General features: G+C 44.5%; 1 protein-coding gene across 1 annotated transcript in view; it reads left to right on the plus strand.

The window, feature by feature from the left end:
* The first annotated feature begins 310 nt into the window (after positions 1-310).
* Positions 311-17,237, plus strand: part of LOC121613245 (cadherin-4-like) — a 231,842-nt gene continuing 214,915 nt past the window's right edge. Inside the window, exons 1-2 of the mRNA XM_041946572.1 lie at positions 311-444; positions 1,770-1,881. Of these exons, the coding sequence (XP_041802506.1) occupies positions 388-444; positions 1,770-1,881 (169 nt within the window). The 5' untranslated portion in view covers positions 311-387. The remainder of the gene's footprint in view (positions 445-1,769; positions 1,882-17,237) is intronic.

Genomic DNA, 17,237 nt, shown 5'->3' on the forward strand with positions numbered 1-17,237 from the left:
TAAAAACTGCCAAGCCCCTCGGGTCGCCATAGGAGAGGGATTAAAACATCGGGGTCCTCGGAGAGACGTCAGAGGTGTGGTTGTTTGATCCAAAGCTCCAACGAGTGTTTCTTTAAGTGCGTGTGTGGAGTTTTCCTGCACCGGGTGATAGGAGGGGTTGGAGAGTGACGCTGGCTGCGCCTTGGTGCTGAGCGGAGCGCTCACCTGCAGATGAGAGAGCCGGGGAAACTCGGGGCAGAGCTGCAGCACACTCGCGGAGCGCAAGGAGGGACGTAACGAACAGTGCGACCGAGGAGAGGGGGATTACACAATTACTGGAGAAGAACTGCGAATCGACCCTCTTTCTGGTTCCTCGTCCAGGCAGCCCTGGCTCGCTCGCTCGCCACGATGAGAACTGACTTCGCTCTGGTCCTGACAGCAGCCCTTCTTCTTGACACGTTCTGGGTGAGATTTGTCATTTTGGTTTTTTTGGTCGCACGGCTCGTTCTGTGTGGAGGAGTTGTGAGAGTGCGAGGCGCAGCGGCTCAGCGTGCAGGCGGCGAGAGCAGTAGCGCATGAGCTTGGATAAAGTCATGTAGTCGGATGGAGTCCAGTGTCGGTCCAGCGTGCTGCTGCAGCAGCGCAGCGCCGGTCGTTATTTCCCTACAAGTAAGATAATTGGTTCCCTAATGAATTTCACCACGGGAGAGGAAAAAAAATATAAAGTAGAAAGTAAGAGTTAACGATCCGGTGTTGTCCGCTGTGATCATCGTCAGGTTAAATCTCTGGCTCGCCGCGGGTTCAGCGCGGGGCTGCAATATCCTACACAAGTTAAAATGACTGCACAGTTTAACCGCCGAGGGTGATGGCTTTATTCTTTATCAGACTGATGCAGCCGTTTCCTTTATTTTAGCTGCAACTTCCTCTGTGAGGCTCCGGCGATCAAAAAGCAATGCGCTGCATTCAGTTTAACTTTACTTATAGTTGGAAGGTGCAGCTCAACCTGTTCTCGTCGTTTAATCAATAGAAGCTGAGTTAAGTCGGCGCCTGTGGGCTCCTCTGAGCGGCGCATCGAGCAGCTCTGCTAAATCTTTCTCTCTGCCGCTTTTGTGACTCAAGCCGTTGCTCTTCTGCTCAGAAAATGAAGCAGGGTGGCAGAAAGACATTTTACTCCGGCGTTATTCCCTCCGAAGACGGGAGGACCTCGTGCTTTGTGGCCCTTTCCTCATCCTGGCTCCAGCGTTGGCACCGGTGCGTGCGCGCGCGGCACACGCACGGTAGTGGGTCAGATCGTTCAATTTAACCTGCCTCGAGCACCAAATGTTGGGTGCAAAGTTTTCTGCAGACCGTTTGAGTAAACACACACTCAGTCTCTCTCTCTCGCACACGCACTGCACTGATCTGTCCCCCCCTCAGCTCTCTGGACCTCTGCTAGTGTAAGACCCGCTGAGAAAATTCTGCTGCATTCATGCAGTTTTCTTTTTGTGTGCCTCACTTAACCTCAAACACCATACTTATAAAACCCCAGTGCTTATTTCCTCACAGTTTTTTTTGGAGCGAGTCACACAGCACATTTTATCAGACAATGTCGGACAGCAATTAAACAGTGTTTCATCAGCAGTGTGCCTGCCCAGAAGTGTGCAGCTGATGAACTTGTTGAATATATTTCAGCTAACTGCTGTGCTATATGCTGCTTTCCTGCGAGGCTCGAGGCCCGAGGCCAAAGAGAAGCAAGAAATCAATGGAATCCATGTTTATCAATGTCTTACATTGTATTCTCTTCCTTCCAGAGGAATAATGGGGAGCTCGCTTCCAAAGGTCCCTGCCAAGCTGGCTTCTCACAAAGCTTCTACTCTGTGCTGATTTCAAGGGATGTACTGCAAGGCCAGGGCATACTTAAAGGTAGGACCTTTAACTGCCGAGCCTGATCTTTGATGTTTGGTCAAAAATATTTACAGTGTCAGTAAAATTGCCCCCCCCCTCTCCCAGTCTGCATTAAGGCCGCTGAAAGAAAATGCATGCACTGATGAGTTTTCTTTCAATGCCAGGCCATGCATGTAATTCAGATTAGTCAAGTATAGCACCTATGCATCTGGAAAATTGGTAGAAATCTCAGACAAGGTAAAAGATTGAATTCTGGAAATTGAGTCGTGCGTTAAAGCTGAGGGTGCCTGAAAACAACTTCAGCTGTGAATTAGAGAAATGATCTGATCAGCAGCAGCTTCAGTGCCGGGCCGTCGTGTCGCTGGTGTAACGTGATCTCGCACCGTAGTGAATCAGGGCTTCAGACGAAACACCACACAAAAACGTTCTGATGTTTTTTGTTTTTTTTTAAGCAAAAGCATGCTTGGACATGATAAATGCCCTCTGTCACTCTTTTGGGTACGTGTGCTAGATTACGTTTTCCAACATTGTTCAACCTCTTCAGCATCACTACTATGATTACGGTCTTCATCACTGTAATATTATGTACCGTCACCTTCACACCGCGACATTTTAGCAAGTTGTGTGTGTGTTGCTCCAATTACACAGCGAGCCAACCAAGTTTGAGGGCCCGATAGTGCAGGAAATGGAATCGACATCCTGTGTCTAATCTGGCACTGCTCCTGCCAATGTGGGCTAATTGCAATTCTCTATTGATCCCAATGGTTTTTTTCTCATAGCTCAGCTAAGCTGTATTGTTTTGCTGTAGGCGCACAATAGCTCTTTTGTGGGTCGACCGTGTCTTCGGCAGCTGCACAGTATATATTTCTCACTCTCCTTAGCAGGGAGAGACCTGGCGGGGACACAGCCGTCTAGACTCTCTCTCTTCAGTGTGTGCGTGCCCACAGACACACACAGGCATTTTAGGCAAAGGATATACAGTACAATAGGGTGCAGTATATTATTTTTTTGGTTGTTTTCTCTCTTGTGTCTATATTTGTGTTTGTCCTTTGGTGTCGTGATATAAGTCTGGAGAAGGCATCAGCTTGATTTTAGTGTTTCATTAACTTCAGTATATTGTAGCCTGGCTGGATGTGAGATTGGATACGGGACATTGTAGCCGGTAGTGAGCTTGCTCTCTGTGCGGTAGTGATGTCTTCAGCCCAGCAGGGGGTGTCAACACAATCACAAACAATCACAGAATGAGCCATCACTACTGCACAGGAGCCATTTATTTCAGAGAGCATTATTTATCTGGTTGGGTCTCGGGGAGATGAAATTGTCTCTGTGTCTCCTTTCAGACAGAAACTAATCTTTAGTGGTCTAACAGGGTTGTTTTTAGTCTTAGGAATTCAATTTAACACAGACAATAGATGCTTTACTGTGATTTTACTGTACCCTTAGTTATTTTTTTTATAACGCGAGCCACACAAAAGTCAGCTGCAAACACTGCTGTGTTATCAGGCCAAATGAACCGTCTCCACTCATAAAGCATGCAGACTTGTAATTCATTTACAGTATTCCCTCCAGTCACATTCAAAGCATATGCTTTAATTTAACATTTATCATTTGTTTTCTCCGTGCTGTTTGAAAGGATCTCGCAAAAGTAACATGTGCTCGTCTTTGCCGCGACACACTCACAGCTGCAGTGTCGTCTTCATGTGCGTCTGAGAGCACAGCTGCAGCGGCCAGACACACACACACACACACACACACACATACAGCGTATGTGATTTACAGGGCTCAGGCAGTTGATTTATAGTTGGTAAGGGTGTCAGTGGAGGGAGGCAGGAAGCTACTCTGGAAAGGCTTTAATAATAACATTGTTTAACCCAAAACCGTCAGATGGGGGTCAGGAATAATGACACCCACTCATGCACACGCCCACTCACACACACACATACACACACAAACATATATATATATATTCATGTTAGCCACTGGGGAATAATGGGAAGGACAGAACTAGGACCTTGGCCATGATGGGGAGGATGCCTGGTCTAGACAGGAGGTCAGCAGGGGGGAGGAGGGTGTAACATTTCACATTTTATCATTTTGAGTCACTCTGAAGTATCAAAATGCCTAAAATGTAAAAGAGCAAATTTGAAAAAAAACAAAGCTAAAGCTGAGCATTTGCCACATTGCAGATTTACTTTTTCCCATAATTTCTTCAGCTTCTCCATTAGTTGAGTCATTCCTTATTTTCCTCCTTCTCATGAGTCATTTTCTGCTTTCCACGACTTTGTTTTTGATTAATCCTCCTTTAATGCGCAGTATTTAGATCACTTCCTAAAAATTCTGGGTGTTCAGGCCAACATGGCGTTTTCATTGATTAACACAGCCTGTCCAATAAACATTTGTTAGTATAAATTCTAACAACCTGCATGAGAGAATTGATTAGCTCTCTATTTATGTGGAAACCCCTGCCAGTTACCAAAGTTAATGGCTGAAACACATAAAAACAGGACACTGCTTAGTTTGTGTTGGTGCACTATTCAGTTGGATTGCAAGGTGGATGTTAACTGGCTGTTTTCACATTGGACTTGCAAATTTTTAAAGCACTGATTATTGATCATGTTGGTGTTATTTATATTATACCAGCAACTTAACTGCTATTTTAAATTCCCTAAAACAATCTGTAATATAAACATCAGACGAACAGCAGGGGTTTAGGAGGTGAGATGATGGGTTTAAGGGTGAGAGGTGTGTGTGTGTGTCTCTGGGTAATATACGTACATGTACTGTATGTACGACACAGTCAGTGCTGAGGATGCCTGCTGTCTTTTACGCCTGGTTTTCATTAGAGCTATGACAGCTTCTTTACCACTCACACACTCTGGGCATCATTAGAGGTAGAGCTCCGCCAGGCCTGGTTAACATTACGCACTGAATGACTGATACACACACACACACACACACACACGCACTAGGAAAAAAAAAACAAAACAGTTTCCTCTGCTGTAAAATCTGTGTAGCAAAATTTCTGTTTTGTCAGAGTCCGTTTCAGCGGCGCAGAAAAGCACTCGGTTGTTAAAATAATTTGAAGGTTTGATATTTAGATGCTGTTACGATGTTTGGGGTGTTTTGTATCCCACAGTCGAGAGAGTATGAGTTGGGCCCCAGCCAGACTCACTGAGATAAACAGAGCCGGCTAACGTAACCTCATCTCATGTGTCCCTGCATCCCTCTGCTGATTCTGTTCCTGGTAATGAAAGCCAGGGTTGGTGGTTTCAGCTCAGTGAGCCCACTCTGCTGACCTTGGACTTTGTTTGGGTTACTGGTGGTTTTGGGCGGCCCTCACTTTCTGTGTGTGTGACTGCGGTTGTGTTTGTGTAAGCATGTGTGTGTGTTTGTGTGTGAGAGAGAGCGAGATAAAGAGAGAGCGAGGTAAGGGGGATTTGGTAAATTCTGATGTGTGCATTTGCTTCTTTTGGTCACGTCAGTACCTGAGCTGTGACAATGCTGACGTCCACAGTGCAGCTTCTCAAAGGGAACAGGAGATTTTCTCTGTAGACGTCACTGTGCTTTTTGAAACTCTATAGATGCCTGGCTCTATTTTAAAAATCCAATGCCTCCAGTAACTCATCAGCCACAATGAATGGCGTGCATGTCTGTATTAAGGTGACAATTTCTGTCTTGAACCCTTGTAACAACACTTGCTTGCTATTGATTCACTGTAAACACTCTTTCTCTTCCACCCTACACACACACACATTCTCTAACCCTCTTACACAAACACACGTGTGCGTAATCACACACTTTGTGTCTATGGCAGCGTCTTTATATGCTGCTATTCAGAAGAGATTCACCGTGCAGTTGATGGCATTTAAATCAATGCCTTGCCTGTCTGACCCAGATCCTTTCTCTCCTTTCAGTGGCACCTTGTTTCTATCATTTTCAGAGCATTTTCTGGCTGTTGCCTACTAGAAGGATAACCAGAAACCAGGAGAAATGGATGAGAGAGCTTTGCATTTTGAATAAAGCAAATTGTTCAGAGCTGTAATTCTTCTCCAGGATAATATTTCCAAAAATCTCCTCCAGCGGGCATCCAGAAGGCCCCGGGTGATGAGTCTCACTTGCCTTGGTTGGTGAAGCTTTCCTGTGAGGAATTTTTCAAAATCCAATAGCCAGCCTGTTACTTCGCTTCAGGCTTTGTATTCTGAACATCATTTTGCAACTTGGAGCGCAGCAGTTGATATACAGTAAGTATCACTTTCACCCCCAGTTTAATCCACAGAAGTGTTTTCATAGGAAAAATGGCTCAATATCAAGTAACCTTACAGGATCCTCTGCCCCCTCCTCTGCTAGATATTAATAATAGACCAAGAATTAGAGTGAAATTACTTTCCCCTCTACCCAAAATCAGAGCTGACACACACACACCACACACACAATTCAGTGGTTCAGAGTGCTGGTGATGTGGGGACAGAAGTCAGCTTCGAAGGGGTGACTCACGGGAGCCTGAATAAAGGATGCTATTTCTTTTCACACGCTACACAGGGACGGACAACACATCAATTTTCTCTTTCCCTTCAACCTCAAACAGAATTAGATTGTTTTGATTTCCTGTTTACCTTTTGCCCCAAATCTCATGATACACAGCCTGCAGTGTTATCTGGGTCGATAGTAGACAGGCGTCCTCATGGAGATTAGACATTGTTGGAATATAGCCTCCTTTGTTTCTTTCCGTTTCTGCCTAAATCACTCTCATTGTGTTCTCTCATTATTAGTTTTGGATCACGACGTTTTACTTTTTTCTAATCTTTTGCGAAGTCCTATCTCTCTTTGATTCTCTGTTTTCGTTGTTCTGAATCATTCATGTTTTGTCTCAGCAACCCCCTCCTGTATAACCATCTCATCTCTGTTATAATGCAAAATAACAACATAAATCCTTACTCTCTCTCCGCCATCTGTTTGAAATATTACATGGTTTATGGCTAATTTTTGTGAGGGTATTCAGTCATGGAGACAGGCGCAGACACATCCGTTTTCCATGCTTATTAATTACAGAAACGCATGAGGCTGACATTTGTTGGATGTCTCGTGAAGACACTACAAACGTACTGAAGTGCCGGTTTATGCTCCTCAGGCCAAAGGCTAATCTGACCCCAGGGAGCTGTTACGATTGACACGTATTTACTTAACGTGTAACCTCAGGCCTGATGTATGTGTTCACCTGTTGTAAAGAATTGTGTGAGGATTTTCCAGAGAGGCTCATATAGATGATTTAGGCACATGGTTACACGTTTCTTTCCCTGTTAAGGTCTAGACATGAGTGGTTTATGAGATAAGCAAAGGGGGCAGACGTTACACCTGCAGGAGTTCCTTTTGATTAATACCTTTAGGCTTGGGAACCTATGCTGCAGAAACAGTTATGTACTTTTGGGTGTGCATACTGTGGTCGAATGTGCTGCGTGCACCGAGGTAGTCGTCTGGCACTCTGTGCATGGCGGGTATCCTCCAGGTTTTTCCAAGATGGTCATTAGAAAGGCAAGCAGGAGAGAATGAGAAAAGAAAGAAAGCAGGTGGAGGCCATTATTTTTTAATGAGATTTTTGACATCTTCTCCCTTTGTTTTGAGAGCAGGGACAAAGGAGACGGGGAGGGAGGGAAGAGAAGAGTGGATGAACAAATGTGGGAGACTTCCTGCAGATTGAGTTACTCTGCGGTGTGTGTGTGTGAACTCTGCATCCTTGTCATCTGCTTGGTACATTAAGAGACCTCCTGCCTTGGTATGATGGGCCTTCTGGGGTCTTACAGGACCAAGGTTATGGCCCTCCTGAAGACATTAAACCCGTTTAAATACTTTGCTTGGACTCCGGCTCTTTAATGCACAGATGGTCTGTATGGGCTGTGAAGGCTGTAAGATGACAAGGGGACACCACCACCACCTCTCCCTCTCCCTCTCCCTCTCCGTCTCTCATACACACACACACAAACACACACATGCACATTTTGTCGGAGGTTAGGATTTTTTTTGTTTTGTTTTGTTTTTTTGGTTGGTGGTGTCAGATTAAGACTCCACAGCGGCTGTTGTAAGGTGTCCCTGCTGTCTTTGCTAAAATAGTTTGTTGCGAGGAGCAAGACCGATGCAAGGCGCTCCCAGGGCTGTTCTTTAGCTGGGACGTGGTGGACAGGGATTACACCAGCAGGATAACGATAAGCCTACAAGGCCGTTTCCTCTTTGCTCGAGAGTCACACTGACCATGTCCTTCAGCTAGGCTACCGTCAGAAGGAGGGTGAAATAGAGGGTGGAGTGGAGGGAGAGAGACTTTCCTCTCAACAGGGCTGAAAAGGAAGTATAAGATAAGGCTCTGTCTCCTAAAGCAGCAAGCACATTATCATATACGGTGCTGCTGGCTGTTATTTTACATTCATGCAAACACACACATAGACGAGACAAAGAAACACGAAAACCCATTATGGCACTCTAAAACAAATTGGATCCAGATTCCCCTCCTGCAGGCCGCCCACTACTCCAGTATAGCTTTGGCCTGGGCCCAAACACTGCGGGGTCCTCCTCCTGCCCACTCACTCCTAACTCCTCCACTGCCTCTGTTTGTCTACGGCAGCATTTTAATTATAGCCTAATTGATTAAATTAGAAATAACGCCACTGTGAAGGCAACCAATAAAGTGATGAATCAGCTTTCCCGGCTCCATTAGTTTATATTTTGTTGGTGTGCTGCAATAAAGACAGTCGGAGGTTGCGGAAGAGACATGGTGACACCATTTTGCTGTTTCTTTCTTTTTTTTTTTTTTTGGTCTTACTATTTCAACTTTCAATTTCTATTACCGTTTAAGAATAGAAAGCAAATTAAAAATGCATGAGCTCAGATGGATAATTCTCCTCTTCTCCTCAAAACTCCTAACTCTAGTTTCTTGTAGCAAAAAATAATTAAAGAGAAGCGGAATAAAAGCTCATTTACAGCCGCTGTTATGAAAAGTCCTCATAACAATGATATAAAGAAATAATATGAACATCGGCTCAGCGTTCTTACCTCTAACCCAGACCTCAATTATATCTCCACCCTGCCTCCGTTCCCCAAACTAAGATCAGATTGTTATTGTTAATTAAAGAGACTTCTGTCCATTTCTCACACTTTTCTAATCAACCAGCAGAAGTGTGTGATCTCTCTGAGAATGTGGGCAGGACAAATCCAAGAGCATTACAGCCTCATATGCTATTCCTTTTGCTTGAAGATCCCTCGTCTTTGTTAAGGGAGGATGAAACGAAGGATGGAAGCCCTCAGAAGACATGGCTGTCTGGTAATCACTAATTGTGTCCTGAACTCCCTGTGAATGTTCCCCATTAAGTTCTTAAGTTCAGCACACAGTCGAATCATCGCCTCGGAACAAGGAAGCCGTGCAGGAACACAAGGGACAGAGGGAGAAAAGGATGGAGGAGTCGGGGGTCGACAAACAGAGTGCCAGTAATGTTAATTAATCAGAAGACAATGATGAGTCCCGTGGTGTGTTGGCCTATGTTATTCAGCAGACTAATACGGGGCCAACAAAGCCGCTTCCAGAGGAGCTCTGGTCTTTGCAAGCAGTGTCTAATGATTCATGTCAAGATAGACGGTGGCTTTTTTTTGACAGACTTTATTGATTTCCCCAAAGGGGGAAACTTTATATCCTCCCTCAGAGTTCGCCGGCTCGTTAGGCCTTTTGAGGTTGTGGTTGAATGTTGAATTGTTGCTCAAGGACATTTTTGCAGGGTGGGTTGCAAGGACGATTAAGTTTAGACCTAGAGGACCAAAATAAAAGTTAATAACAGCTTCATTAGACCTCATTGGGCTGCAATTGCCAGATATTTTTCCGATGAACAAATTGATCTTCAAATTTTTGAAGTTTTTGAGTCCACGCTGTCTTCAAACAACCAAAAACTAGATGTAGATTGACTAATTATTAACTGACCTTGTTTCAACACTACATGACAAGAGTCAAGAGTCCTTATTTGGCAAGTATGATATTGCTTAATGTAGTTTACTCTCCACTGCACTGATTATTTAGTGTCATGGCAGCAAAAAAAAAAACTTTTCAAAAGTTCAGGGTCCATTGTGATCAACTTTAATCCATCGTTCAATGCTTAAAAATATTACATATTGTTGCGAATCATTAACAGATCTCTATGTGTGAGTGTGTATGGGCGTGGACATCTTTATATTGTGTGTGGTGTTGCAAAGCATGCTGGTACCAACAATCAGCACAGCAGCACAGAAAAGGCTACAGGCAGTATGTTTGTGCAAGCTTCATAAGAGGCCGCTATTTGATCACTAGCTGATGCTTCTACTTAAAATCTACATCGCTGTCATTAATATGGAGGCTGAGCTTGTGGACCTATGCTGCACGCATCTGAATTTTCGAAGCAAGGTCACAGTGAAACGGTCACTTCCAAACTAAAAACACATTTTTCTCTTGTCAAATTGCTGTTGCTGTTTTTGTCTGTTTTGCTGGTTAATTATCTGTCAAGCTACATATGTCAGTGTAGATGGTGGCCAAATTCTTGTTCGTTGTTGTGGGAGGCAGCGAGGGATGTTCAAAAGAAATCACATATTTTAAGAGCGAACCTCTGTGGTACACCTCTTTCTCAATAAACTGGAAAAAAAAGGCATAGACAGATCATCATAGCTGTGGCAACGGTTGTCATGGGGTGTTAATAACTTGCACATACTCATTTAACTTTTGCGCTCCATTAAGCAATGAATACATGCACTCATAAATTGATGATGACTATTGAATTAAGGGCTACAATGCAATCCACAGACTGGATTTCAACTGCAGTGTTGTCATTTCAAATATACTGGGCTGTAAAAAAGCCTAAAAACGTTCAATTTGGTTGTGCAAAACAATTAGCAGAATACATTTTGAACAATCCGAGTGTGAACAGTAATTTGTTGTTGCATTTAACTACGTGCCTTGATGTTTGTGGGATTTGCTTCTTCTGAGAACCTGAAGAATCAGAGGCCTGCAGAATATTCATAACGTAACCTGTTGTTCATTTCAATTTGAAAGCTGCACACTTGTTCTAAAATACAATGGATGACTGCTGTGGAGTACTGTAATTATGCTTTTGCTATATTCTCTACAACTGTGAGGCAGGTTCTCTGCAGAATGCTGAAGACTGGTATGTGACACTGCATCATTTCTCTTTCTGTAAGGCTAAATAGGCCTTGTAATACTATTGGTCAGACCATGACTACATGTAGGCTAGAAAACCAGCAGTTTTTAAGCCTTGGGACCAACACACTTTTAAAAGTACGCTGGCCAGAATCCCTTTCTTCTCCCTCTCCTGATCTGTCTATTGTCTTTTTCAGCACATCAGAGGAAGAGGCAAAGAGCGAGGGTAATAAAAGGCCCCGCTTTCCTCCTCTGGGCCTGGGAGAATGTAGAATCTGAGAATGATCAAAAACAAAGTGAATCCTGTGGCCGCTGAGGGAGCGAGCTCCTGTGAGGGAGCGGAGGAAAGAAGGGAAGGGGAAGGAGGGAGGAGCGACGGAGGAGGAGGGCTGGAGGAGCCACACTCAGAAGAGAAGACAGTGTTTGCTCATCTCTGGGGTAGAAAGGGTTGAGGAGCTGCAGACAGGTTGGCGAGGAGGCACATGGGCTAGTTCTCTCTGCTCGAAGCTACGACTGGACAGAAAGATGGATTCGCTCTGGACCATTCAAAGGTTTATGAACTATGTAGCAGAGTCTTGGTGGTCTTGCATGATGATTGACATATTGTTGGCCTCAGTGTGCAGTGGAGATAATGAATGTTTTATTGCCTAGGCTTTTGGAAAGGTTAGTCACACACAATTAAATATTGCACACGCATGGGTTTTTATATGTGCACGCACACAAGCACACACATACATTGTTGACTGTCCCTAGAGGCAGGAGGCAAGGCCCTGGTCCGGGGGGGCGATTATCCCATACACAGGAATAAAAGGATTACAAATTGATGGTGTAATCCAGCTGTCAATCACACCTCATTAGCCAACATAAGTTTCTGAACGAGAGAAAGGTAGCGAGGGAGAAGAGGGGCAGGGAGTGGATAAGGGGTAATAGGCAAGGGATAGAAATAGTTGGAGTGGGAGGGGAGAGAAACAAAGTAAGGGAGGAATGACGAGGATGTACGAGAGTGGGAGGAAGAGGAAACCAAAGAAAGGAGGGGAGGAGGAGTAGAGCTAACAGCCTCGCTATTCTGCTCAGGGGGCTCTGCGGAGAGTTTGTATTAAGCTTTCATCTGCCTTTCCTCTCCTCCTTTACCTCTCTCCGCTTCCCCACCCCAGCAGCACTAACAAAAGCAGATGCAGGGAGCGCTAGCCATGTCAGTCACGTCTCAAACCCACAGTTCTACTTGTAATTCCCCGATTAATTAAGAACAGTGATTTGTTAATTTAATTGTAGGTGTTGGTTCTTTTTTTTTTCCCCCCCGCTCCCCTCTCTCGCTTTCTTCTGCCGCTTGCTCCCTCTCATCCTCTTGGCAGGCTAATTTGCCCTGCAGCTTTGAGGAGGGGAAATGAAAGGTATCGCAGAGGAAGCCTTCAGATGGTTTATTAAGAATTGATTCGCCACGGTGGCAGAGAGACAGACCGGAGGGAGACACAGGCTGTCGTGCCTCCCAGGCAGACACCCGCGGGCTGTGGTGGAGAAAGAGAGGGGCCGCGGGAGCGAAAAGAGATTATTGTGATATTGTCTGGGTGCCTTCACTGGGTGCACCTGAGAACCACTGCTGGCTGACCAGCTACACCACCTAACAAAATCTGGATCCACTGTTGATCCTTCAGGCTGTGGCCAATACCTTCCACACGATAAAGTAGCTGGCAGCCCATTGGCAGTGCCCAGCGTTAAATGAAAAGCGTCAGCCCACCCAGCTGTAAAACGTTTGATTTCTGTTGTTTATAAATGCACACGCTTCAGGCGGCTGCGGCAGGGGTAATCCGGACGAAATGACAAGCCTTACACGGCAGCCAACTAATATTTCACTGTCGCATCAGAACTGAGTTCTTTAATGAATTTGCATTAGCATAGTCTGCCTTTTCCAAAAGACAGGCCCGGCCACCTTTCCCGCTGTGCGCTGGCTGCAGTGCTGTCACATTGTCCTGCTCGTGAGCAGACGGGCGCTGGACAGCATGGGAGGCAAGAGATAGATGACAGATCAGAGGCATTAGAGCTTCAAAGCTCGAGAGAGAACAGAGAAACAGAACCCCCCTCCCCAGGTACGAGAGCCTGCTAAGGAGGCAGTGCATCTTATCTTTAGCGGCACATCTCCCCATGCCCGCGCAGACGCCTCTACCCCTTCGTTTACAGCTGGTCAGACACCAGAGCCATGAAAGCTTATTGACTATCCAGTCAGGTTTTTTTTTTTTTTTTTTTAATCCCTGCGTGTTTCTTATGTCAGGTGAGGTTGCTGATTCTATTCTATTTCCAATCTTCATGAGTTGATTGGCCACTGCTGCGTTCCATTTCCTCTCATCACAGAAGCGTGGCATTTCTCATTATCCCTTCACTTAATTTATGCACAAATTATTCATAGTTTGGTAAATCACAAAGTTTAGCGACAGCAATTTGACAGTTCCCGTTGTGTTTTAAGAAAATAGGTTTGGAATCAGGGTATGTGTTCTTCGTTTTTGTACACATCCCAGTGTGTGCCTATGTCTGTTTGTGTGCAAGTGCACGTGTTTGTAAAATCGAAGGCGCTGGTTGGTGAAGACTGAACTTGAGAGTTTGTTTTCACTCCCGCCAAACGCGATGAGCAGAACACAATGAAATGGAAAAGCAGAATAAGGACACTGAGTTGGACGGCGATAAAAGACTTGCTTCAGCACCTCGCAACAACAACGTTGTCGGTATCGATGATGAAAAGGATTTATGGAACAGAGGGGGAGTGTAGTAACACCATCTCAGCCATGTGACAAGCAACATGTGTGAGCTTGAATTTGCTGTCAGTCGGCGGGGCTTTGTATAGCTTCACACATCCTCATCCTCATTACTGATGATCACCTTGTTTGGTATGCAGCAATGTAAACACTGTACACACACTCAGTTCAGCCACAGTAAAAAGCATTGTTGGCATTTTATTTAAATTAAGGCCACCGTTGAGTTGACAGGACGTGTAAGAATCACTTTCCAGTACCTTTATGCTGGCTGATGCTAGCTTTGACTGTTAAGTAGTTGTGGTTGATGTGCTGCAGTGTAATGACTCTGTTAAGTAAATAAGCATCTTAGTGGTTTGGTTCCGACCCAGCAACTGGCAGCATTTTGGTCTGGAATTTTGCATAGCTGTGGTGATCTACCTTAACTGTAATCTCTCCTCTTGCAACAAAAGCCCTAGAGGAGGGCTTGTCTTATCAGGGGTGTGGAAATGCTGAGTCGGATGTGATACCCACTGGACAGAGAAAATAGAGACAAATGATACTGCATTGAAGGGCACAACTCTCTTCTGTTATAGCTAAGAATGCAGAACATTCTTCATATACGCCTTCTCCCTCTTATAGAGAAGAGGTGTAAACATCTTTCATCCATTTGATCCATATTTCCACCCGAGCAGGGGAGAGGCTAAATGGAACTGTGCCACGGAGGAAAAAGCCATTTTTCTTTGAAGCATGCACACATTTGCATACACATGATTGGTGCAGTGTGCATTGCAGCACGGCTTTACCATGCAGAGATTTACGGTGCGAGCCGCTGCACAGAAAACGATTCGCGAACTTATATGTGATGTCACATCGAATTCATCAAATCAAATACTTACGGCGCTGTTTATCTCATGTCAATAGCCCCTTGCAAGTTTTACCAGGGATGATCTTGCTTGCGTGTGTGTTGCTTTTGTATGTCAGCATAGAAGTGATTTGTCCCGCAGATGCAGACTAATGAATCAGACGTCCTGCTCGTGGGCTGATATTAGCCTGGGTAGCAGTTCCTTTGATGTGATTAGCTCCATGCACTCTCTTGACAAATTGGGCTGTCCTTTCCTCACAGCTGAAGCACTAATCTATGCCAAAAAACAAAGAAACTCCTTCCGCTTAACAGAACATGTCTCTCTGCATGTGTGTGTGAATGTGTTACAGATAGATGGATAGTACAGTTGAGGCAGATGGAAATGTCATGAATTGCAGGTATTTTGTCATAAACCAACATTAAATAGGAACTGAAATTTTAAACCTGAGTGTGAGCTGAGTGGACCATCAATGTCTGTATCAAACGTCCTTGCTTTTGCTTTCATTTCACTAAAGACTACAAATGTCAACCTCATGGTGGCGCTAGAGGAGAGGTCAGAAGATCACAGAGGTCAGTCGGTTTCATCCCCTATGGACTATGAATGTCAAAGGATGGGTATCCATAATGATACTTACTGATACTCCTCTCCACAAATTGATGCAAAATATAAGAAAAGACATGAAAACATTTGAAAGTTATTTTCTTATTACTTTTTTGCAGAAATAACAAGTTATTTCCTGTATGTGAGGTCTGTGCCTTAGCAGCACTTCGCTACTAGAAGCTAAGCTTTAAAAATATTACAAATGACCAAGTCTTTGAGCTTCTCTGAATAGTAACTTAAAAGCAACACTCATGGAGCACCTTGTTAGCCACGTGCTCACGTGCATACCATGTAACTGCCACGCATACAACCTTGCATGTCTCCCAACCGCCCCCATCTTCCTGTTTGTGTTGTTCTTTGTCCAATAAAGGTGAAAATAACCTATGAAAAAAGTTCATAAAGATAATGAAAAATATGTAAACACAACAATGGTACCAATTAAGTGCAAGCTCTCGATTGTCATCCCCATGAATACCTGTCCAAAATTTCATAACAGGCCAGCCAGGCCAATGAGCTAGCTTTGAGGAGTTGTTTAGAATGATGATGACAACAACTGAGCGTTGACGGCCTACCTTGCATTTGCTGTTGCTGTTTTTGCCAGTTTAAAAAGCTGAAGGAAAAGTCAAGGACAGAACAGTTATTTGGAGAGCCGGGATAAAGGCTGACCTTAGTGCCAATGTGTAGGCGAGTACTTTTCATCTATACATTGACTGTGCCCCTAAGCCATTCCAAAGCCTGAACCTTGTCCGGCCACAGTGAACAAAGCAAAATTTATGAACTTACTACATGAAGCTGTCAACAACTACCCAGCTGACTCAAGTAAGGAACTGGATGGCAATTAGCATAATTGATGGAACGGATTGATGAATGATCCCTGTTATTTTTTCCAGTATTTTTTTTTCATTACCCTCCATGTATAGAGGGCTTAGACCAGGGGTCCTCATTTGTCCAGACTTACCTCTCACAGTTCCTGGATGGACAGTTTGCTGCTGTCGGCGCCAGGGAATGGCCAGCCTAGAAGCCGAGGGGTTTCATCGTGGGTCCACAGAGTAGAGACGGCGGAGTTGGAGAATAATCCGATTCTGTAGAACAGGTGAACTTTGAATTGCAGATTTCTTAGCTTGTTGCTAGGGTTTGGCAAGCTAATCAACGATCACTCTCAGGACAGATTGGATCTCTTCCAGAGTTACGTCTGTGCACACATTTTCTGAATTCATTCTTGTTCTGAGCATGGGAAGCTTTGGCGGCCCGGATGTGAACCTGCGGGTCGCCATCTGACATTCACTGGTTTAGACTCTACTGAGTATCAGAATTGGCCTCTTTTGCCAAGTGGTTCAGCCAGTGTGAGCGTCGCCTCCTTCACTGATATTGTGACTAGTACAGGCCTTGTTGCATCCAAATGCTTGGATCACCTTCATATTCTCTCCTGAAATAGTGACAGGAGTCTCAATGCTGTTGGAAATCCACCATCAGATCCTGATGTGTCTCTCTCTGTGTGTGTGTGTCTCAGATTTTGAATGTGAGCATGTACAAGCATGCTTTCTTTTCTAACCACTGAATGTTTGGACAGAGAACACCACAGCGCTCAGGAAATTCAGAACAGACCCACAGCGAATTATTTTCTTCTTCATCTGTTTGCAGTCAGATTTATCTTGGAAATGAACACATAAAACATCTAGCCCCATCCCTCCAGCAGCTTTAGGGAGATTTTCTAAATATTTAACTTTAATTTAGATACCAGTGCTCAGAGGTAATTGTATTGGAGGACTCGCTCTGAAACGTTTTGAATAATGGAAGTCCATCAGTTCAGCCACTTAAGATAGCGTTTAATGAATTAAGCAGGGCCTGGATGGGTGACCTGAGGTGGAAGACAAAGAGGTTGTATATATTACACCTATCTGATGGGACGTCTGCACATTAAGCATAAAGTATTCTCATGTCATCATCGGGGGAAAAGGGATTTGCTTATCTTGGACTTGGAAGAATGGGCTCCTTTTCTCTTTGTCACCCGTTACTCGGCCGCAGAGAGAA

The sequence above is a fragment of the Chelmon rostratus genome, chromosome 10 (assembly GCF_017976325.1).
Source record: "Chelmon rostratus isolate fCheRos1 chromosome 10, fCheRos1.pri, whole genome shotgun sequence".
NCBI lineage: Eukaryota > Metazoa > Chordata > Actinopteri > Chaetodontiformes > Chaetodontidae > Chelmon > Chelmon rostratus.